Below are 25,869 nucleotides of genomic sequence, written 5' to 3'. Positions count from 1 at the left end.
AGGGGGGGGTGAACGAGCAGGGGCGGGTGAACGAGCAGGGGGGGGGTGAACGAGCAGGGGCGGGTGAACGAGCAGGGGGGGTGAACGAGCAGGGGGGGGGGTGAACGAGCAGGGGGGGTGAACGAGCAGGGGGGGTGAACGAGCAGGGGGTGAACGAGCAGGGGGGGTGAACGAGCAGGGGGGGGTGAACGAGCAGGGGAGGGGTGAACGAGCAGGGGAGGGGTGAACGAGCAGAGGGTGAACGGGTATATGAAGGGAATATTAATTAATATGACATTAAGTATATCAAAGGAAATAAAACAGGAAACGAGGAATACACATTGGATGAGTTGAGATTCAGAAAAGACCTGGGTAAATACGGGTTTACAACAATGTTGTTGATTTGTGTAGCCAATTTCCGGGTAACAAGGTATTATAGACGAGTCTTGTTGAGTTGTTTCAAGCGAAGGTTAGACAAGCATATATATAAATAGGTGGATATAAATAGGAGCATGAATCTTGATAAACTGTGACCTCTGACCTCTGACCTCTGACCTCTGACCCAGCCTCACCGTACCGACAGGGCCGCTCACTGTCAGGGTTAATCACTTGAACTAAGTGGTCTAGTTTGAGATATTGAAAAGTTAGAGTAAATATATTTTTATTATCATAGTTGACAAACTCACATTTTACCGCAATTTTGGGTAGTTTTCCGCTAACTAGGAAGCAGAACCCGCTAACTAGGAAGCAGGACCCGCTAACTAGGAAGCAGAACCCGCTAACTAGGAAGCAGGACCCGCTAACTAGGAAGCAGAACCCGCTAACTAGGAAGCAGGACCCGCTAACTAGGAAGCAGAACCCGCTAACTAGGAAGCAGGACCCGCTAACTAGGAAGCAGGACCCGCTAACTAGGAAGCAGAACCCGCTAACTAGGAAGCAGGACCCGCTAACTAGGAAGCAGAACCCGCTAACTAGGAAGCAGGACCCGCTAACTAGGAAGCAGGACCCGCTAACTAGGAAGCAGGACCCGCTAACTAGGAAGCAGGACCCATACTCAGCGCACCAGCCCCTCAGAACACCACACTCAGCGCACCAGCCCCTCAGAACACCATACTCAGCGCACCAGCCCCTCAGAACACCATACTCAGCGCACCAGCCCCTCAGAACACCATACTCAGCGCACCAGCCCCTCAGAACACCATACTCAGCGCACCAGCCCCTCAGAACACCTCACTCAGCGCACCAGCCCCTCAGAACACCATACTCAGCGCACCAGCCCCTCAGAACACCATACTCAGCGCACCAGCCCCTCAGAACACCACACTCAGCGCACCCGCCCCTCAGAACACCACACTCAGCGCACCAGCCCCTCAGAACACCACACTCAGCGCACCAGCCCCTCAGAACACCACACTCAGCGCACCAGCCCCTCAGAACACCACACTCAGCGCACCAGCCCCTCAGAACACCACAATCAGCGCACCCGCCCCTCAGAACACCACAATCAGCGCACCAGCCCCTCAGAACACCACACTCAGCGCACCAGCCCCTCAGAACACCATACTCAGCGCACCCGCCCCTCAGAACACCACAATCAGCGCACCAGCCCCTCAGAACACCACACTCAGCGCACCAGCCCCTCAGAACACCATACTCAGCGCACCAGCCCCTCAGAACACCACACTCAGCGCACCAGCCCCTCAGAACACCACACTCAGCGCACCAGCCCCTCAGAACACCACACTCAGCGCACCAGCCCCTCAGAACACCATACTCAGCGCACCCGCCCCTCAGAACACCACAATCAGCGCACCAGCCCCTCAGAACACCATACTCAGCGCACCCGCCCCTCAGAACACCACAATCAGCGCACCAGCCCCTCAGAACACCACACTCAGCGCACCAGCCCCTCAGAACACCAATCATCCCTGACAAAACTTTTCCACTGGAGCAGATGTGTAATTACCAACTTGGGCTCGTTAGCCTGGTGTAATTAGTTCATGCCTAGATGACGTCTTGAATAATAAGGATAAACAATTTGATAAGAAGAGAATGAGCCCTAAAACCCACCAACGGAGGACAGAAGCAGATCATTAACGACCACCTCAACGTTGTTAGCCACTCAGACGCCTCGCCCCGGCGGGGGGGGGGGGGGGAGGGGGGCACATATTCATAGCAGTGACGCGGTATTCTTAAGTCTTGAGCGTTTTCTAAGAATTGCGAGGACAAGTTAGGAGCTGACGATGTAAGGTGTCCCTCTTGACGAGCTCGCCTTCTGCTGGTATTCTGAAAGGTGACTTGAGAAGGTAGGGAGTATTCTGAGTGCTGACTCAACGCGTACACAGACTCCGTTACTCACCTTCAACTCCTATAGTGTCTTGAGGTGAGTCATGACCCTAGTTGTGATGCAATCACGTTGCTCTAATTACCGCAGCTTTTCTCACGTTTCATGAGTAATTAGCACTGGCTAATTAGTCATTAAATAGGTTCCTGCATTAAATAATGCAAAGAGTGCCGGACCAACCAGGCCGTGGTGGGTATGTGGGCCTGCGGGCCGCTCCCAGCAACAGCCTGGTGGACCAAGTTATCTCAAGTCAAGCCTGGCCCAGGCATCGTATAATTTTCTGTGGCCCCATGAAAGACCTGATTTACATCAGATTGGAAGTTTGCCGTGTCCTCTATGTTGTCTACTCTCACCCGTGTCCACTATGTTGTCTACTCTCACCCGTGTCCACTATGTTGTCTACTCTCACCCGTGTCCTATGTTGTCTACTCTCGTCCGTGTCCTCTATGTTGTCTACTCTCACCCGTGTCCACTATGTTATCTACTCTCACCCGTGTCCTCTATGTTGTCTACTCTCACCCGTGTCCACTATGTTGTCTACTCTCATCTGTGTCCACTATGTTGTCTACTCTCACCCGTGTCCTCTATGTTGTCTACTCTCACCCGTGTCCACTATGTTGTCTACTCTCATCTGTGTCCACTATGTTGTCTACTCTCACCCGTGTCCACTATGTTGTCTACTCTCATCTGTGTCCACTATGTTGTCTACTCTCACCCGTGTCCACTATGTTGTCTACTCTCATCTGTGTCCACTATGTTGTCTACTCTCACCCGTGTCCACTATGTTGTCTACTCTCACCCGTGTCCACTATGTTGTCTACTCTCATCTGTGTCCACTATGTTGTCTACTCTCACCCGTGTCCTCTATGTTGTCTACTCTCATCTGTGTCCACTATGTTGTCTACTCTCACCCGTGTCCACTATGTTGTCTACTCTCATCCGTGTCCACTATGTTGTCTACTCTCACCCGTGTCCTCTATGTTGTCTACTCTCACCCGTGTCCTCTATGTTGTCTACTCTCACCCGTGTCCTCTATGTTGTCTACTCTCACCCGTGTCCACTATGTTGTCTACTCTCACCCGTGTCCTCTATGTTGTCTACTCTCACCCGTGTCCACTATGTTGTCTACTCTCACCCGTGTCCTCTATGTTGTCTACTCTCTCCCGTGTCCTCTATGTTGTCTACTCTCATCCGTGTCCTCTATGTTGTCTACTCTCACCCGTGTCCTCTATGTTGTCTACTCTCTCCCGTGTCCTCTATGTTGTCTACTCTCTCCCGTGTCCACTATGTTGTCTACTCTCACCCGTGTCCACTATGTTGTCTACTCTCACCCGTGTCCTCTATGTTGTCTACTCTCACCCGTGTCCTCTATGTTGTCTACTCTCACCCGTGTCCACTATGTTGTCTACTCTCACCCGTGTCCACTATGTTGTCTACTCTCATCCGTGTCCTCTATGTTGTCTACTCTCACCCGTGTCCTCTATGTTGTCTACTCTCACCCGTGTCCACTATGTTGTCTACTCTCATCCGTGTCCTCTATGTTGTCTACTCTCACCCGTGTCCTCTATGTTGTCTACTCTCTCCCGTGTCCTCTATGTTGTCTACTCTCATCCGTGTCCTCTATGTTGTCTACTCTCACCCGTGTTCAAGGTTTAAAGCCAAAGTCAAGAAATAAAGTTAAGTTCATAAATGGCCTTCTATTAGAGTCAAACTCAATATTTGGGGCATTCACGGAAACTCATACAAAAGATTACATGGATGGTGAAATCTGGATTCCAAATTATAATCTATATAGATGTGATAGAAAAACTAGGTCAAATGGAGGAGTAGGTCTGTATATTAAAGAAGACCTGGTATGCACAGAACTACTAAATTCAACTAATGAGGTGGTAGAGGTACTTGGAATGAAGGTAGAGAAACTAAACTTAATTATTATTCTAATATATAAACCGCCAGATACAACGATTGAGGAATTCACAGAGCAGATGCACAAAATAGAGAACATACTTGACAACCTAGCAAACCCAGCTCCAGATATTATCTTCCTTGGAGATTTCAATTTACCGAGTCTAAGATGGAGAACGGCAAACACAAATATCATAGCAGGGAATGACCCGGGAAATAACCAACCACAGGTCAGAGAACTTTTGAGATTCTGTGACAAATTCTCGCTCAATCAACAGATTACAGAACCAACTAGGAACGAAAACACACTAGACTTGTTATTCACAAACAATGATGAACTAATCAAAGACATCACAATCTCAGATACTTCATACTCAGACCATAAGCTCATTGAAGTGCGAACTAGCATAAATAACGGTAGTAGGTCTAAGAGACCAAACAAGCGAGAAGGAATATTCAATCAATTCAATTTCAACAATAAGAGGATTGACTGGGAAAAAATAAATGTAGACCTTGCAACCATTCAATGGGAGACGGTCTTAAGCGACAAAACTCCCACACAGGGAATAGCTCAACTGACAGCTGAAGCTTACAAGGTCTGCTTGAAGCACGTGCCTGTGAGGAGGGGCAGAAAGAGGACCACTCTAGAAAGAGAACGGAGACGACTGTACAGGAGAAGGAAAAAAATAACGGAAATGCTTCGGCAGACACAACTATCACAAGCAAGGAAAACAAGCCTAAGCAGGGAGATTGAGGAAATAGAACAAACGTTAAAGCGATCATATGAGTCTGAGGAAATGGAATTGGAACAGAAAGCTATACAAGAGATAAGGAAAAATCCGAAATATTTTTTCACATACGCAAAATCAAAATTCAAAACCTCGACCAGTATTGGACCGTTAATTACAAATGAAGGTACGTACACAGAGGACAACAAAGAGATTAGTGAAATTCTAAGAAGCCAGTATGAGGCTATGTTTAGCACACCAATAAACAACATGAAAGTTGATGACCCAGACAGCTTCTTTATGAATGACATTCAAGCTGCAGATAATATAACGGATATTACCACAAACTCGGAAGACTTTGAAAGAGAAATTGATAATATGCCTATGCACTCAGCTCCTGGGCCTGACTCATGGAATTCAATATTCATAAAGAAATGTAAAGTACCAGTAGCGAGAGCACTCAGCGTAATATGGAGAAAGAGCCTGGATACAGGGGAGATACCAGCAGCACTTAAATCTGCAGATATAGCTCCGTTGCACAAGGGGGGGAGTAAAGCCTTGGCAAAAAATTATAGGCCAGTTGCACTAACATCACACATAATAAAAGTGTTTGAAAGAGTGATTAGGAATCAAATTTCTAGTTTTATGGAAAACAATGAATTGCACAATCCAGGACAACATGGATTTAGAGCGGGAAGATCCTGTCTGTCACAGTTACTCAACCACTATGACAAAATCACAGAAGCCCTAGAAGAAAAGCAAAATGCAGATGTTGTATACACAGACTTTGCAAAGGCGTTCGACAAATGTGACCATGGGGTGATAGCTCACAAAATGAGGTCAATGGGAATAACTGGAAAAGTAGGACGCTGGATACTCAATTTCCTGTCGAACAGAACACAAAGAGTAACAGTCAATCAGATAAAATCGAGTCCAAGCGATGTTAAAAGCTCTGTACCTCAAGGTACAGTCCTTGCACCGCTACTGTTCCATATTCTCATATCTGATATAGACAAAAATACACGCCACAGCTTCGTGTCGTCCTTTGCAGATGACACAAAAATCAGCATGAAAATTACCTCTGCTGAAGACATTGAAAAACTACAAGCAGATGTCAACAAAGTTTTTGATTGGGCAGCAGAAAATAACATGATGTTTAACAGTGATAAATTTCAGGTACTCAGGTACGGCAAAAATGAGGATCTGAAACATAATACAGGGTACAAAACACAATCGAATCTTCCCATAGTAGAAAAACAGCATGTCAAGGATTTGGGAATAATGATGTCCGACGATCTAACGTTTAGGGAGCATAACCAAGCAAATATCGCGTCAGCCAGAAAAATGATCGGATGGATTACGAGAACTTTCAAATCCAGGGATCCCATCACAATGGTTGTACTCTTCAAGTCACTTGTGCTGTCCCGTCTCGAGTACTGCTCAGTACTCACTTCCCCCTTCAGAGCAGGAGAGATTGCTGAAATAGAGGGAATACAGAGAACATATACGGCACGCATAGACGAGATAAAACACCTAAATTATTGGGATCGTCTCAAAGCTCTCCAAATGTACTCTCTAGAAAGGAGACGAGAGAGATACCAAATAATATACACATGGAAAATACTGGAGGGTCAGGTCCTAAATCTACACAGTAAAATAACAACGTACTGGAGTGAACGATATGGAAGAAAATGCAAGATTGAACCAGTGAAGAGCAGAGGTGCCATAGGCACAATCAGAGAGCACTGTATAAACATCAGGGGTCCGCGGTTGTTCAACGTCCTCCCAGCGAGCATAAGAAATATTGCCGGAACAACCGTGGACATCTTCAAGAGAAAACTGGACGGTTTTCTAAGAGAAGTTCCGGATCAGCCGGGCTGTGGTGGGTACGTGGCCCTGCGGGCCGCTCCAAGCAACAGCCTGGTGGACCAAACTCTCACAAGTCGAGCCTGGCCTCGGGCCGGGCTTGGGGAGTTGAAGAACTCCCAGAACCCCATCAACCAGGTATCAACCAGGTATCAACCAGGTCCTCTATGTTGTCTACTCTCACCCGTGTCCTTTATGTTGTCTACTCTCACCCGTGTCCTCTATGTTGTCTACTCTCACCCGTGTCCTCTATGTTGTCTAGGTCGGATATGAGGATGATGTAGAGTACTGGAGCAAGCACAGTACCCTGCATGTTGCCTGTCACCCCTCCACTGTGGTGCTGCCTGTCACCCCTCCACTGTGGTGTTGCCTGTCATCCCTCCACTGTGGTGCTGCCTGTCACCCCTCCACTGTGATGTTGCCTGTCACCCCTCCACTGTGGTGTTGCCTGTCACCCCTCCACTGTGGTGTTGCCTGTCATCCCTCCACTGAGGTGTTGCCTGTCATCCCTCCACTGTGGTGTTGCCTGTCATCCCTCCACTGTGGTGTTGCCTGTCAACCCTCCACTGTGGTGTTGCCTGTCATCCCTCCACTGTGGTGTTGCCTGTCATCCCTCCACTGTGGTGTTGCCTGTCATACCTCCACTGTGGTGTTGCCTGTCATCCCTCCACTGTGGTGCTGCCTGTCATCCCTCCACTGTGGTGCTGCCTGTCATCCCTCCACTGTGGTGCTGCCTGTCATCCCTCCACTGTGGTGTTGCCTGTCATCCCTCCACTGTGGTGTTCCCTGTCATCCCTCCTCCATCCTGCACATTCAACAACATTAGCTTTTTCATCTCGTTACTTGGGAGGGTTGAGTAATTAATTTGAAAACGAGGATTTTCAACTTCAAAGAGAATAGTTAATAAACATTTGAATAGCCTTAGTGATGAGGAGACCCGGCCAGTCTGGCCTCTGGCCGGGCTAGGAGACCCGGCCAGTCTGGCCTCTGGCCGGGCTAGGAGACCCGGCCAGTCTGGCCTCTGGTCGGGCTAGGAGACCGGGCATGTCTGGCCTCTGGTCGGGCTAGGAGACCCGGCCAGTCTGGCCTCTGGCCGGGCTAGGAGACCCGGCCAGTCTGGCCTCTGGCCGGGCTAGGAGACCCGGCCAGTCTGTAACGGGGGGTGGAGGGAAATAGCTCTATCTTGTCCATTATTCCACCCCCCAGTTAACTAACGAGGCCGGGGGAAACAGCTCTCTCTAGTCCGTTATCCCGTCCCCAGTTAGCTAACTATTCTAGAGCACCCCCTGAGTTCCTACGGCAACCTCTCTCGTTCAACACCTTGTAACCTAGGTATTTGACTACCTAGGTGCTAAGACTACAAGGCGCCGTAACTTGATCAGCTACCCGAAACTCTAGAGAACTCTCTAGAATACATTTCACTGCCACAAACGTATAAGAGAAACGAAAGGAAAGAGATGAATAATGAAGTAATTAGAGGGTTGGGGTGAGAGAGGTAAAGAGGTGGGAGGAGCGAGGAGGGTCATCAGTTGAAAGGGAGAGTTCGAAGAGGGGTGGAGGAGGAGGAGTAGATAGGCAGAAGTAGAAGAATAGATAGTAGAAGTAGAAATAGGAAATGATGCCACCATCCATTCATGATCATTACATACAAGACAAGGGATGGAACTTGTCTGTATTACAATATTCTCAAATGTTATCAAGAGGTCAATATTAGTATGTTCCATCTGTATCCTGTACCCAGTAACCACAGAGGCTTTCTCACCTCAACTCAAAAACTCTAGGGAACCAAGTTAAAGACAATTTAAGTAATAAATTCAATTATATTTCACATGCTAAGTATCATAATTTAAGCAATTCAATTAAAATGTTAAAGATTAATATTCAAAGTGAGCCATCAGCCAAGAATTTGAGAACCCTACAACTTGACTGCCCCTGATCATCACACAACATTTGTAAACACGACCAAGTCACCTTAATGCTCAACTCACCAAGTGTCTGCCTATAGCTGGATTGAGAGGGGGGGGGGGGGTCAGTAGTTGACAGAGACTGTCCCGCCCTGCCGGCCGACAGCCTCCCTGGCTAGGCCGTCTTCTCTGCTCTGCTGGCTGGCTCCTGTTCTTATCTCTCCCTATGCTCTGCTCTCCGAGTATATATTGGGAAACCTAGTAGCTAACTCCGCCCACAAGTAGATAGCCTCAGGCACTCTACCAAGCCAATTATAAGATTAGCAGAAGCAAGGTGAAATTCGCATGATCTGACCTCAGGTCACTTGAGGTCATTAACACTTAGAGGTGTGAGTCTCAGGCCGACCAAACTGGCGCCTTCTCAAATCCTTGTCTCTGACTCATATACTATATATATTTTAAATAAACTAAACCAAACACTTTTACAGTGTTACAAGTCTGGCCGGGCTAGGAGACCCGGCCAGTCTGGCCTCTGGTCGGGCTAGGAGATCCGGCATGTCTGGCCTCTGGTCGGGCTAGGAGACCCGGCCAGTCTGGCCTCTGGTCGGGCTAGGAGACCCGGCATGTCTGGCCTCTGGTCGGGCTAGTAGACCCGGCCAGTCTGGCCTCTGGTCGGGCTAGGAGACCCGGCCAGTCTGGCCTCTGGTCGGGCTAGGAGACCCGGCATGTCTGGCCTCTGGTCGGGCTAGGAGACCCGGCCAGTCTGGCCTCTGGTCGGGCTAGGAGACCCGGCCAGTCTGGCCTCTGGTCGGGCTAGGAGACCCGGCATGTCTGGCCTCTGGTCGGGCTAGGAGACCCGGCCAGTCTGGCCTCTGGTCGGGCTAGGAGACCCGGCATGTCTGGCCTCTGGTTGGGCTAGGAGACCCGGCCAGTCTGGCCTCTGGTCGGGCTAGGAGACCCGGCCAGTCTGGCCTCTGGCCGGGCTAGGAGACCCGGCATGTCTGGCCTCTGGTCGGGCTAGGAGACCAGCCCTAGGAGCACCATGGCTACGACTAGGCCTATTTCTGTAATAATTAATTTCAATGATTTCAGTGGTAAACACTTGGGAGTGAGAGTCGATTGTTATCCGTGTTGCGTCGAAGGAAAGATTATTATTGTTGGTAATGGTGCTGTTAGCGATATTGTTTGTTTATCTAACTAACTGTCACCTTTCCAAGGCTGAGCTCTAGCTCCTCAGGCCCCACCTTCTAGCCATGTACTCCTGGTGGTCTTGTGACGTCTCTTATCATTCAACTCCTGTTATTTTTATATTTAAATGGAAGTGGCTTCAATAACTCTTTCAGTGCATGTCTCATGCCTGTGGTAACAGCCTATTAGACCTACTCTCACCATGCCTCAACCGGTCGTGTCCCGCGCTCCTGTGCCTGTAGCAGCATGCCTGCGACACCTATTCTTCAGGCTGTTCTGTAGAGCCTGCGGGCCGCTTCAAGCAACAGCCTGTTGGACCAACTTACCACAAGTTGAGCCTGGCCTCAGGCTCGGGCTCGGGCTCGGGAAGTAGAACACCCGAAACCTTCCACAGGTATGTTCCAGGTATGACATGATGGCTATTGTCATTTCAGCTTCCAGACATCAGAACTGATGTGTGTGTGCCAGGCCCTCACTGTGTGGCTCATCTGGGCACTGTGTCCCCTTGTTCTCATGCCACCCATCCCTGGTAACTTATCATGGTGAGCTATATCAATTACCCGGAGTATTTTATATGTGGTAAACATGTCTCCCGTGACTGTACTCACCTAATTGTGCTTGCGGGGGTTGAGCTTTGGCTCATTGGACCCGCACCTCAACCGTCAATCAACTGGTGTACAGATTCTGGAGCCTACTGGGCTCTATTAAATCTACTTTTGAAAAACGTCATTCCTTAATACAATCCATTTGTTAACTACTCTGACACTTAAAAATAATCTAATGCCTGTGTGGCTCATCTGGGTACTACGTTTCCACCTGTGTCCCCTTGATCGTGTTCCACCCGTGCCAAATAGTTTATCTATGTCCACACTGTCAATTCCCCTGAGAATTTTGAAGATGGTTATCATGTCTCCCCTTACTCTTCTTTTTTCCAGGGACGTGAGGTTCAGCTCCCGTAGCCTTTCCTCGTAGCTCATACCTCTAGTTCCGGGACTAGTCTGGTGGCATACCTCTGAACCTTCTCTGAATGTGTCTTGTGTTTATCGAGGTATGGACTCCAGGCTGGATCTACATATTATTTGTCTTACATAAGTGGTATACAGGGTCCTGAACGATTCCTTACACAAGTTTCTAAAGGCAGTTCTTATGTTAGCCAAGCCAGCATATGCCGCTGATGATATCCTCTTGATGTGGGCCTCTGGGGACAGGTTCGGTGTGATATCAACCCCCAGATCTTTCTCTCTATTTGACTTTTGCAAAATTTCACCTCCCAGATGGTACCTTGTGTTCAGCCTCCTGCTCCCTTCGCCTAATTTCATTACTTTACACTTTCCTGAGTTGAACTTTAGCAGCCATTTTCTAGACCATTCCTCCAGTTTGTCCAGGTCGTCCTGTAGTCTCTGTCTATCTTCATCTGTCTTGATTCTTCTCATAATTTTTGCATCATCGGCAATCATTGAGAGGAATGAGTCTATGCTCTCTGGAAGGTCGATTATATTTATTAGAAACAAGATGGGTCCAAGTACAGAGCCCTGTGGGACTCTGCTAGTGACATCTCGCCACTCTGATGTCTCTCCCCTCACAGTTACTCGCTGTTTCCTGTTGCTTAAATACTCCCTTATCCACTGGAGCACCTTACCTTTTACTCCTGACTGTTGCTCCAATTTTTGTACCAGCCTTTTATGGGTTTATGAGGTACTGTGTCAAAGGCTTTCTCACAGGCCAAGAACATGCAGACTGCCCACCCTTCTCTTTCCTGCCTAATTTTTGTTGCTTGGTCATAGAATTATATTAAACCTGTGAGGCACGATTTACCATCCCTGAACCCATGTTGGTGGTGCGTTACAAAGTTATTTCCCTCCAGATGCTCTACGAGCCTTTTCCTCACGATCTTCTCCATCACCTTGCATGGTATACAAGTTAGGCAAACTGACCTGTAGTTCAGTGCCTCTTGCCTGTCATCCTTTGTCTCTGTGTGTGTGTGTATTCACCAAGTTGTGTTTGCGGGGGTTGAGCTTTGCTCTTTCGGCCCGCCTCTCAACTGCCAATCAACTGTTTACTAACTACTTTTTTTTCCACACCACACACACACACACACCAGGAAGCAGCCCGTGACAGCTGACTAACTCCCAGGTACCTATTTACTGCTAGGTAACAGGGGCATTCAGGGTGAAAGAAACTTGGCCCATTTGTTTCTGCCTCGTGCGGGAATCGAACCCGCGCCACAGAATTACGAGTCCTGCGCGCTATCCACCAGGCTACGAGGCCCCTGTGTGTGTGTGTGTGTGTGTGTGTGTGTGTGTGGACGGAGACTGAAGCCTGCTATAATGAGTGGGTCAACATTGTATGTAATGACATTGATAAAGATTGTATATAATGATTATATTCAGAGGTTACAGATACTATTTATTGTTCCAGTCTATAAGTTATACGTATACAGTATATTCTTCGTAGTTCATTATAGACATATAATTAGCCTTTATATCATTATCAGCCAATAGATAATATTTGATAATATTTGTATACTTTATAGTAGATAACTTGGCCAAATCATTATATATTATATGATTATATTATTATTATTATAGAGCATGATTTTGAAGAATTATGTATATTATACATACTAGGACGTCATAAGTACTGGAGACAAGGACACATAGTACAGTGCTGTGTCATCCGTGCACATGTGTCATCCGTGCACATGTATCATCCGTGCACATGTATCATCCGTGCACATGTATCATCCGTGCACATGACACTAGAGAGAAGGACACATAGTACAGTGCTGTATCATCCGTGCACATGACACTAGAGAGAAGGACACATAGTACAGTGCTGTGTCATCCGTGCACATGACACTAGGGTTTTCACCAGAGTAGACAACAAAGATGACACAGCAAACCCCCAAATTGATGTAAATAATGTCCTTCAATGGGCTTCAGAGCACCACACATGATGCTTATATGAAGATAAGTCTAGCTCCTGCTCTATGGAACAATGAAGAAACAAAAATGGAAACACATATAAAACGAAATCAAATCACACAAGTGAGAAAAACAATATACACTTTTGTGGACAAATCATGTGGGAAGGTGTTACTTAAGTGTCAGGTGTTACTTAAGTGTTAGGTGTTACTTAAGTGTTAGGTGTTACTTAAGTGTTAGGTGTTACTTAAGTGTTAGGTGTTACTTAAGTGTTAGGTGTTACTTAAGTGTTAGGTGTTACTTAAGTGTTAGGTGTTACTTAAGTGTTAGGTGTTACTTAAGTGTTAGGTGTTACTTAAGTGTTAGGTGTTACTTAAGTGTTAGGTGTTACTTAAGTGTTAGGTGTTACTTAAGTCTTAGGTGTTACTTAAGTGTTAGGTGTTACTTAAGTGTTAGGTGTTACTTAAGTGTTAGGTGTTACTTAAGTCTTAGGTGTTACTTAAGTGTTAGGTGTTACTTAAGTGTTAGGCGTTACTTAACAGAATAATGTAGCTGTCATAACTGCAAGGAAAATGAGAGGTGGGATTACAATTGCTTAGATGCAAGAGATGCCATACCAGTGATGATCCTGGTCAATATACTAGTGACCAGTGATGATCCTGGTCAATATACTAGTGACCAGTGATGATCCTGGTCAATATACTAGTGACCAGTGATGATCCTGGTCAATATACTAGTGACCAGTGATGATCCTGGTCAATATACTAGTGACCAGTGATGATCCTGGTCAATATACTAGTGACCAGTGATGATCCTGGTCAATATACTAGTGACCAGTGATGATCCTGGTCAATATACTAGTGACCAGTGATGATCCTGGTCAATATACTAGTGACCAGTGATGATCCTGGTCAATATACTAGTGACCAGTGATGATCCTGGTCAATATACTAGTGACCAGTGATGATCCTGGTCAATATACTAGTGACCAGTGATGATCCTGGTCAATATACTAGTGACCAGTGATGATCCTGGTCAATATACTAGTGACCAGTGATGATCCTGGTCAATATACTAGTGACCAGTGATGATCCTGGTCAATATACTAGTGACCAGTGATGATCCTGGTCAATATACTAGTGACCAGTGATGATCCTGGTCAATATACTAGTGACCAGTGATGATCCTGGTCAATATACTAGTGACCAGTGATGATCCTGGTCAATATACTAGTGACCAGTGATGATCCTGGTCAATATACTAGTGACCAGTGATGATCCTGGTCAATATACTAGTGACCAGTGATGATCCTGGTCAATATACTAGTGACCAGTGATGATCCTGGTCAATATACTAGTGACCAGTGATGATCCTGGTCAATATACTAGTGACCAGTGATGATCCTGGTCAATATACTAGTGACCAGTGATGATCCTGGTCAATATACTAGTGACCAGTGATGATCCTGGTCAATATACTAGTGACCAGTGATGATCCTGGTCAATATACTAGTGACCAGTGATGATCCTGGTCAATATACTAGTGACCAGTGATGATCCTGGTCAATATACTAGTGACCAGTGATGATCCTGGTCAATATACTAGTGACCAGTGATGATCCTGGTCAATATACTAGTGACCAGTGATGATCCTGGTCAATATACTAGTGACCAGTGATGATCCTGGTCAATATACTAGTGACCAGTGATGATCCTGGTCAATATACTAGTGACCAGTGATGATCCTGGTCAATATACTAGTGACCAGTGATGATCCTGGTCAATATACTAGTGACCAGTGATGATCCTGGTCAATATACTAGTGACCAGTGATGATCCTGGTCAATATACTAGTGACCAGTGATGATCCTGGTCAATATACTAGTGACCAGTGATGATCCTGGTCAATATACTAGTGACCAGTGATGATCCTGGTCAATATACTAGTGACCAGTGATGATCCTGGTCAATATACTAGTGACCAGTGATGATCCTGGTCAATATACTAGTGACCAGTGATGATCCTGGTCAATATACTAGTGACCAGTGATGATCCTGGTCAATATACTAGTGACCAGTGATGATCCTGGTCAATATACTAGTGACCAGTGATGATCCTGGTCAATATACTAGTGACCAGTGATGATCCTGGTCAATATACTAGTGACCAGTGATGATCCTGGTCAATATACTAGTGACCAGTGATGATCCTGGTCAATATACTAGTGACCAGTGATGATCCTGGTCAATATACTAGTGACCAGTGATGATCCTGGTCAATATACTAGTGACCAGTGATGATCCTGGTCAATATACTAGTGACCAGTGATGATCCTGGTCAATATACTAGTGACCAGTGATGATCCTGGTCAATATACTAGTGACCAGTGATGATCCTGGTCAATATACTAGTGACCAGTGATGATCCTGGTCAATATACTAGTGACCAGTGATGATCCTGGTCAATATACTAGTGACCAGTGATGATCCTGGTCAATATACTAGTGACCAGTGATGATCCTGGTCAATATACTAGTGACCAGTGATGATCCTGGTCAATATACTAGTGACCAGTGATGATCCTGGTCAATATACTAGTGACCAGTGATGATCCTGGTCAATATACTAGTGACCAGTGATGATCCTGGTCAATATACTAGTGACCAGTGATGATCCTGGTCAATATACTAGTGACCAGTGATGATCCTGGTCAATATACTAGTGACCAGTGATGATCCTGGTCAATATACTAGTGACCAGTGATGATCCTGGTCAATATACTAGTGCTCTCAAGCGTGGAATACTGTTGAACATTAACAGCCTCATTCAAAATGTGGAGAATTTGCTGACCTGGAGAGCGTACAGAGATCCTTTACTGCTAGAATACACTCAGTAAAACATCAAAATTATTTTACATCTGGTAGCGGGTGTTGTGACAAGTATTCATCTGTAAGACAGACAGACAGACAACAAAATTCTGAGGGGAAATGACAGTGTGGACCAAGACATGCGCTTTAGTACGGGTGGGACACGAACAAGGGGACACAGGTGGAGACTCAGTACCCACATGAGCCACAGGGACGTTAGAAAGAACTTTGTCAGAGTAGTTAACAGATGGAATGCACTAGGAAGTGATGTGGTGGAGGCTGACTCCATACACAGTTTCAAATGTAGATATGATAAGAGCCCAGTAGGCTCAGGAATCTGTACACCAGTTGATTGACAGTTGAGAGGCGGGACCAAAGAGCCAGAGCTCAACCCCCGCAAGCACAACTAAGTGAGTACAGACAGACAGACAGACAGACAGACAGACAGACAGACAGACAGACAGACAGACAGACAGACAACAGAGACAAAGGGAAATAAAATTAGGCCTACCTTGCGGTTACCATGCGATAATTTCGGGGTTCAACCTCCCCGCGGCACGGTTCCCGACCAGGCCGCCTGGTTGCTGGACTGGTCAACCAGGCTGTTGGACGCGGCTGCTCGCAGCCTGACGCATGAATCACAGCCTGGTTGATTAAGTTTAATCTAACCTCAGGTTAAACCTAACTACACCTATCCCACCCTAAGTAAGCCATTGGAGGTCGGCGCTTAGCCACGAGAAACCAAAAAGAAAGTTAAGGAAAGCACTAGTTGATGGCTTAGGCCTACACTCCCGTATGAAATCGACATAAGATCCGGAGGAGAGGGGCAAGAAGATGCCATACCTCCCCCCATCTTTACCTAACCCGGAATTAACGCATCAAACGGTTATTTTCGGCCCCACAGAGGGTGTCGAGATGGGCGTTAACCCTACGGTGGAAGGTATGGGTTAAGGTCTTAAGCTGTCGGATCCCTTGATGATATTATCCACGGTACGACCCTTTGCCGTGTTCCCACCGGCGGGACTCTTTACCCCCTGACCTGGGTCTGGTCGTTCCTGTCGTGGTGCTCTGTGGGGAGTGATATAGAGCCCAGAACACACAGTGGGGGGGTGCTCTGTGGGGAGTGATATAGAGCCCGGAACACACAGTGGGGGGGTGCTCTGTGGGGAGTGATATAGAGCCCGGAACACACAGTGGGGGGGTGCTCTGTGGGGAGTGATATAGAGCCCGGAACACACAGTGGAGGGGTGGGGGGGTGCTCTGTGGGGAGTGATATAGAGCCCGGAACACACAGTGGGGGGGTGCTCTGTGGGGAGTGATATAGAGCCCGGAACACACAGTGGGGGGGGGTGCTCTGTGGGGAGTGATATAGTCGAGCCCGGAACACACAGTGGAGGGGTGGGGTGGGGGGGTGCTCTGTGGGGAGTGATATAGAGCCCGGAACACACAGTGGGGGGGGGGGTGCTCTGTGGGGAGTGATATAGAGCCCGGAACACATAGTGGGGGGTGCTCTGTGGGGAGTGATATAGAGCCCGGAACACACAGTGGAGGGGTGGGGGGGGGGGGTACTCTGTGGGGAGTGATATAGAGCCCGGAACACACAGTGCGGGGGGTTACCTTGAGGTTACCTTGAGGTGCTTCCGGGGCTTAGCGTCCCCGCGGCCCGGTTAAATTGGCCAGGCCAGGTTACATAGGCCAGGAGTGAACAGCCTAGAAGTATTGTGACTGGACAGGAGTACACAGTTCACAGAGTGAACACAGAAAATTCACACAGCCGGATGTACACAGGGAGTGAGCAGGATGTACACTAAGGCCCACATATCTGTTGCTGTAAGTGGCCAGCAGGCCCACATATCTGTTGCTGTAAGCGGCCAGCAGGCCCACATATCTGTTGCTGTAAGCGGCCAGCAGGCCCACATATCTGTTGCTGTAAGTGGCCAGCAGGCCCACATATCTGTTGCTGTAAGTGGCCAGCAGGCCCCACATATCTGTTGCTGTAAGCGGCCAGCAGGCCCACATAACTGTTGCATGGCCAGCAGGCCCACATAACTGTTGCTGTAAGCGGCCAGCAGGCCCACATAACTGTTGCTGTAAGTGGCCAGCAGGCCCACATAACTGTTGCTGTAAGCGGCCAGCAGGCCCCACATAACTGTTGCTGTAAGTGGCCAGCAGGCCCACATAACTGTTGCTGTAAGTGGCCAGCAGGCCCACATAACTGTTGCTGTAAGTGGCCAGCAGGCCCACATAAATGTTGCTGTAAGCGGCCAGCAGGCCCCACATAACTGTTGCTGTAAGTGGCCAGCAGGCCCACATAACTGTTGCTGTAAGTGGCCAGCAGGCCCACATAACTGTTGCTGTAAGCGGCCAGCAGGCCCCACATAACTGTTGCTGTAAGCGGCCAGCAGGCCCCACATAACTGTTGCTGTAAGTGGCCAGCAGGCCCCACATAACTGTTGCTGTAAGCGGCCAGCAGGCCCCACATAACTGTTGCTGTAAGTGGCCAGCAGGCCCCACATAACTGTTGCTGTAAGCGGCCAGCAGGCCCACATAACTGTTGCTGTAAGCGGCCAGCAGGCCCCATATAACTGTTGCTGTAAGCGGCCAGCAGGCCCCACATAACTGTTGCTGTAAGTGGCCAGCAGGCCCCACATAACTGTTGCTGTAAGTGGCCAGCAGGCCCACATATCTGTTGCTGTAAGCGGCCAGCAGGCCCACATATCTGTTGCTGTAAGTGGCCAGCAGGCCCACATACCCATTACATCCTGGATAAAATTGTCCAGTTGTCTCTTGAAATCCCGACTCGCGTTCCAGGAACATTTTTAGTCATAAAAGTAAGAGAAAGGCTGAGGGATCCCAGTTGTTTATACTGCTTATGGCACCTCTACTCTTCACTGTGTCGCTCCTCCTCGGCCCACTATATATGGTGCTCAAGTTATTATTTTATTTAACGTATTCGGAGCGGGTCGTGTTCCAGGGAAACTAGCAGGTAAGGATTACCATGAGCTATGGTAAGGGAAAGCTCTCAGCCTGCTAGCAGGAGTCAGCAGGAGTCTGTTCCACTACCCACCTTTCTGAAAACAGTCGAGTAACATTAATAGTAGGAACATTTATTATTATTATTATTATTATTATTATTATTATTATTATTATTATTATTATTATTATTATTATTTTCTACCACAAACGTGGCCACATATTTACAATGCTAACCAGCATATATACATTTTCTTCTGTCCTCCATGGACAGGGTGAGAGAAGTGTTAAACATATAGTTCAAGGGTTTATTGAACACTCAACCACAGAAGGTGATTCGGTGCTTTTAAAATGCTAAGCTAACCTACATACGTAAATACATAGATACACAGATTTACGTATGCCCTACATAAAGTGTTCGATGTGTCTTTTACATAGTGTCATTAATGTGCATTTACAAAGGTGAAATGTAATTCTGATCAGCTTCCATATGTACTTTATACACATACATATACATACACACACACATATATATGTACACATACATATATACATACATGTATACGTATATACATACATACATATATACACACACACATGCATTCACATACATTTTTCTCTTTTACTCTGGCAGAGAGAGATAGCTCATAGAAAAACTAGTGTGCAATTAAGCACTTAATCACTGAAGGTGATGAAGGTGCTTTTACAAGCTCAGGTTATATAGTTACATCATATATATACATTATATAATTGATACATTACATGGTTAATCTTGGGTACAAGTCCAATATATCATCAAGTGTTCCAGTACTCATATAGTAACTACAGAGTTCAGCATACCTTAGCCCAGGAGGGCGAAAGTCAGTCAATATGGGACATTCTACAATATAATGTTCAAGAGAGTGCATGTTTTCTCTTTCACAAAGTTGACACATGAGCATTGTGGTGTCGTCCTTTGATTTGTCGTAATAGACGAGTCTTGGCTGTTGGTGCATGTGTTTGGCACGAGGCTGTAGACTGCTCACTTGTCGTGTTTTGGGATTAGTAAACGACATCTACTATCTTCATATTAATTATATATTCCATTATTTTTACTGAATTCGTGTAAATAATAATAATTACAGATGCATGTGCTCCTATATATAACTTAAATATCTGCCCATATTACATTAAATGCATATTTAAATATAACTTGATTTTGAATACAAGAGGATCCCATACACTGGGGGTCAGCAAGCCGGCGGCCCCTGGGTGCTGGGGTCACCTGGGGGTCAGCAAGCCGGCGGCCCCCCGGGTGCTGGGGTCACCTGGGGGTCAGCAAGCCGGCGGCCCCCTCGGGTGCTGGGGTCACCTGGGGGTCAGCAAGCCGGCGGCCCCCCGGGTGCTGGGGTCACCTGGGGGTCAGCAAGCCGGCGGCCCCCGGGTGCTGGGGTCACCTGAGGGTCAGCAAGCCTGCGGCCCCCCGGGTGCTGGGGTCACCTGGGGGTCAGCAAGCCTGCGGCCCCCGGGTGCTGGGGGTCAGCAAGCCGGCGGCCCCCCGGGTGCTGGGGTCACCTGGGGGTCAGCAAGCCTGCGGCCCCCCGGGTGCTGGGGTCACCTGAGGGTCAGCAAGCCTGCGGCCCCCGGGTGCTGGGGGTCAGCAAGCCGGCGGCCCCCGGGCGCTGGGGTCACCTGGGGGTCAGCACCAGCACCATTCCCCCTCAGACGCTAACCCGGCGCCGGCGCTTCTTCACACAAAAACGTGGGCTTCGGGAGAACATTTACGAGACTCTCAAGCGCTTACTGCTAAAATCAAAGTTAGTTTTCCCCGGGAAGAGCTCCAAGCTGTCGGTAAATTGAGTTGAAATGATCGTTTAACCGGAGAGAGTTTTGAGTGAGGGGCGTTTGAGCCGTGCCACGGAAGGGTTAATGGCGGCTCCTGTCTTTACTGCTAGTGGGCCCCAGCCACACTAACGCGGGGGCTCCTCTCCTCCTGAAGGCCTCTCACCAAGTGTACCCTCCGCTAGGGGGGAGGATGGGGGGGGGGCGTCAGTGCCCGCCAGCTGCCTCTAATGCCCACTGCTTTCCAATTTGTTTCTTTATTATGCACCCCCATACCCATATACCCATCCCGTGGGCGGTGGTGGAAAGGGTTACAGAGGCACATGGTCAGTTCAGGAACTGAACTCCATAGTTCGTTTAGTTAAGCAAGTGACAATCTTTTGACCCTAGTTACACAATTATATATATATATATATATATATATATATATATATATATATATATATATATATATATATATATATATATATATATATATATATATATATATATATATATATATATATATATATATATATATATATATATATATATATATATATTATTTACACATCGATTCAACAAGAGGCTCACAACAGTCACTATACAAGGCACTTTACATCTATGGTGAGTCACACAGTTACTAGTCTTGCTCCACACCCACCCAACTGGGCGGCAGCTTTACAGTCATGTGCTCCACACCCACCCAACTGGGCGGCAGCTTTACAGTCATGTGCTCTACACCCACCCAACTGGGCGGCAGCTTTACAGTCATGTGCTCCACACCCACCCAACTGGGCGGCAGCTTTACAGTCATGTGCTCCACACCCACCCAACTGGGCGGCAGCTTTACAGTCATGTGCTCCACACCCACCCAACTGGGCGGCAGCTTTACAGTCATGTGCTCCACACCCACCCAACTGGGCGGCAGCTTTACAGTCATGTGCTCCACACCCACCCAACTGGGCGGCAGCTTTACAGTCATGTGCTCCACATCCACCCAACTGGGCGGCAGCTTTACAGTCATGTGCTCCACACCCACCCAACTGGGCGGCAGCTTTACAGTCATGTGCTCCACACCCACCCAACTGGGCGGCAGCTTTACAGTCATGTGCTCCACACCCACCCAACTGGGCGGCAGCTTTACAGTCATGTGCTCCTCACCCACCCAACTGGGCGGCAGCTTTACAGTCATGTGCTCCACACCCACCCAACTGGGCGGCAGCTTTACAGTCATGTGCTCCACACCCACCCAACTGGGCGGCAGCTTTACAGTCATGTGCTCCACACCCACCCAACTGGGCGGCAGCTTTAGTCATGTGCTCCACACCCACCCAACTGGGCGGCAGCTTTACAGTCATGTGCTCCACACCCACCCAACTGGGCGGCAGCTTTACAGTCATGTGCTCCACACCTACCCAACTGGGCGGCAGCTTTACAGTCATGTGCTCCACACCCACCCAACTGGGCGGCAGCTTTACAGTCATGTGCTCCACACCCACCCAACTGGGCGGCAGCTTTACAGTCATGTGCTCCACATCCACCCAACTGGGCGGCAGCTTTACAGTCATGTGCTCCACATCCACCCGGCGGCAGCTTTACAGTCATGTGCTCCACACCCACCCAACTGGGCGGCAGCTTTACAGTCATGTGCTCCACACCCACCCAACTGGGCGGCAGCTTTACAGTCATGTGCTCCACACTCACCCAACTGGGCGGCAGCTTTACAGTCATGTGCTCCACACCCACCCAACTGGGCGGCAGCTTTACAGTCATGTGCTCCACACCCACCCAACTGGGCGGCAGCTGCACCTACAGTAAGCAAATTTGAGATACTTCGCTAAGATTCCCGGCAGCACAATCATTATGAATAAAGTACTTACACATTTCTTGGACACCATTGATAATGTTATCTCTGAATTCGGCGATTTTTCACATTCCATTATATAATGACGCAAAGTATGTGAATAGTTCTGCTGACAGTTTACATTTAGTCAAGTCTACATCAGCAGATGTTACACAGCCAGAGGTACTTGTAGCCGAGACTAAGTCTAGCAGTGGTGACATCTAGAAGTCTGCTAACATTATTGGATGACCCATAGACGCTCTGCTTTCTTAGTGCGATACTAGGATAACATGTCTAGGATACTTAAATAAGATATTCTTATTTAAGTATCCTAGGACAAGGATCCCCAAAAGTTATCCCTTACTATTTTTGCTGGAAAAAATCGTAATATGTGCGACATTTGCAGAAATCAGCCTTAAAACTTTCCAACCTTGTGTGTGGGAGAGTAAAGAGGAGCATTACAGTTGTGATATAACCTCCTTACCTTGAGATGATTTCGGAGCTGAGCGTCCCTGCGGCCCGGTTCTTGACCAGGACGCGAATCTGCCCACTGGTGACCATTGAAGAAATCCTAGCCACGGGCGAGGGGTAGAGGGTGACCTTGAACCATGTCCTGGGGGTGATCAGTGGGTCTGAGTGCTTCTACACTCACGTTGCTATAGCAAGTGGTTAAGATGTGGGCCTGCGGGCCGCTCCAAGCAACTGCCTGTTGGACCAAGTTGTCACAAGTCAAGTCTGGCCTCGGGCCAGGCTTGGGTAGTAGATAAACTCCCGAAACCCTCTCCAGGTATCAACCCTGGTAACACAAACCGTAACTGTCTCTATTTTCTGCTTGTTACAACTTGTAATAAAGTTGTTACATCTTGGCTTAACGTGTTTATGACGTATTAGAACGTTGTTACAACGTGCTATATTGGCTGTTAAAACTGGTTAGGAGGTGTTAAAACGTGTTCGAACGTTGTACCAACGTCGTAGTTTCGGTGTGTGTTTGGTGGGAAGTGGTTATCACAGCCTTGGTTGATACAGGTCTTGGACCAAGAATAGTTACAGGAATTTACTTTAATTCTTGTATGTCGAGATTTTGGATCGTATCAAACAGCATAAATATTTTCCCCATAATGCCAATAGTGTTAAAGGTTGCCGCTCCTCCACATGTGGGAGGGATTCAACACTCTTCAGTGCTTCCCAGATCTCCCTCAATAATTATTTTAAATCGTTGAGTTTATATTTAATAATTTCAATCGTTCTCCCGAAATTGTGATAGTTTGAAATGATGCTATATATAGGCATAGCTTCTACTATGGTAGGCCTAGTTTGAAATGTTGCTATATATATAGGCATAGCTTCTACTATGGTAGGCCTAGTTTGAAATGATGCTATATATAGGCATAGCTTTTACTATGGTAGGCCTATACCCAGCAGTTCCAGGCACCTCCGGCCCACCATACCCACTTGCCTGCCTCTAGTCATCACTACGTCAATATCTTCCACTATTACAATAGTTACCACGTCTGGCACCACTACCGTTATTAGCACCATAATCACTACCATTCTTGACACTCCCACCATAAGTACCACCACCATTATCAGTACCTTCAGTGTCACCAGGTGCCAATACTCTCTCTGCTTTCCTTATCCCCTTGCTCACTGTAACCACCATCACCACCACTACAACCACCATTACTCCACCACCACCATTAACACAACCGCCACTACCATTGATACAACAACCACCACTACTATTGATACACGAACCACCACTACCATTAAGAACAACCACCATTACCCCCAGCACCACCACTCCCATTAACACAACTACCGCTACCATTAACAACAACCCCCATTACCCCCAGCACCACCACTCCCATTAACACAACTACCACTACCATTAACAACAACCACCATTACTCCCAGCACCCCCACTACCATTAACAACAACCACCATTACTCCCAGCACCACCACTACCATTAACAACCACCACCATTACCCCCAGCACCACCACTACCATTAACAACCACCACCATTACTCCCAGCACCACCACTACCATTAACAACCACCACCATTACCCCCAGCTCCACCACAACCATTAACAACCACCACCATTACTCCCAGCACCACCACCATTAGCACTACCCGTGTTCAACAAAACTATTGTAGTAAACAGGAAGACTTGCGGCGGCGCCACTGACTCCTCCACTCTCTCCTTCACAGGTTGTGATGGCAGCCGTGTCGGCCAGAAGGTGACTGCGCAGCCATGCATCTCGCCGCCATGTTGCTCCTGGTGGGCGTGCTGCTGGTGACCTCGTCCAGGGCGCAGGTGGGACTGCGCACGGCACCGCTCACCGCACCCAGGGCACGCGACAACACCAGCACCAACAGCAGCAGTCTGGGGCTCTTCTCCTCCAAGTGGTCAGGAATGGAGCTACGCCACAAGACCAACAACACCAGCAGCATCGAGAGCTCCCTGGCGGCCATCTTCCGCGGTGTGGCCTACGGTGTCTCCACCAGCCACCCCTCCACCACCACCACCACCTCCACCCATCGCCCCACCCCCAGCTACAAACTACCCCAGGACTTTCCCCCAAGGGATGACTATGGGTATAGGGCTTCAGGACCGCCTGTCTGGTCATCCCAGCCTGGCCTGGAGCTGGAGGTGCAGCAGAAGGCGGTGACGGACCAGCGGGGCGTCAAGCGCATGGGTAACCGGCCGGTTCAGACGCCGTACATAGAGGCGCCTGTGAACACTGCGCCGGATGCCACCAGAGACCAAATGGTGAACCTGGACCGACCGCAGGAAGTAGAGGTGGTTCGAGCAGACGTGGGTGTTGGCCTGAGCAAGGTGGCATGGGTGCGGGCCTTGGGGACGGTGTGGGTCGTGCATGTGTACTGTGCAGCTGGCCTGTACAGCCTGCTGGCACTGCTGGCACTGTTCTGGCTGGCGCGTGTGCATGCGGCAGCGCACCTCCTGCCCCGAGGATACTACATCACCCTCCACCTCCTGATGTTCCTTGCTGCCTTTCTGCGCTGTGTCCACCTCTTCCACGACCCCTACGGCGCTGAGCGTCGCCTGCCCGTTGCACTCTCTGCCGTCGTGGAGGAAACCGGATGGCCCTGTCTCACTGCAGCACTGGCAGTAGTGGTCCTGGCTATAGTGAGGGCATGGCGCTGCCCACGACTACTGCCCAGGAAGCCCCACGCACCATTAGCCCTTGCCCTCCTAACTGCTGCTCATCTCTTGGCATCGATTGCTGCTCATTTGACCTCAGCATTGCTGCCCGAACACGCTGCCCCACTGAGGGCTGCTGCTAGGGCTGTCACTGCAGCCTGGGGCGGCGCTGTGGGCATTGGTGGCTTCCTCTCTGTGTGGCGGGTCGGGCGTGGAGCCGGCCGCCATCCAGGGCTGCTCCTGGTCCGGTTGAGTCGAGCGCCACTGGAAGGAACTCTGCCTCCTCGTCACCCGCGGCTCGCCCTTCTGCGTGGCTCCCACCTGACTATTGTGGCCTCCCTACTGCAGGTGCTGGTGGCCGGTCTCCACATGTATGCC

At 48.5% G+C, this 25,869-nt stretch overlaps 1 protein-coding gene across 1 annotated transcript in view; it reads left to right on the top strand.

Annotated features, from left to right (window-relative positions):
* Positions 1 to 25,869, top strand: part of LOC123756886 (uncharacterized) — a 79,557-nt gene that overhangs the window by 49,843 nt on the left and 3,845 nt on the right. Inside the window, 1 exon segment of the mRNA XM_045740287.2 lies at positions 24,537 to 25,869. Within this exon segment, the coding sequence (XP_045596243.1) occupies positions 24,580 to 25,869 (1,290 nt within the window). The 5' untranslated portion in view covers positions 24,537 to 24,579.

Source organism: Procambarus clarkii, chromosome 26, assembly GCF_040958095.1.
Source record: "Procambarus clarkii isolate CNS0578487 chromosome 26, FALCON_Pclarkii_2.0, whole genome shotgun sequence".
Taxonomy (NCBI): domain Eukaryota; kingdom Metazoa; phylum Arthropoda; class Malacostraca; order Decapoda; family Cambaridae; genus Procambarus; species Procambarus clarkii.
This window is presented reverse-complemented; position numbering and strand designations above follow the sequence as displayed.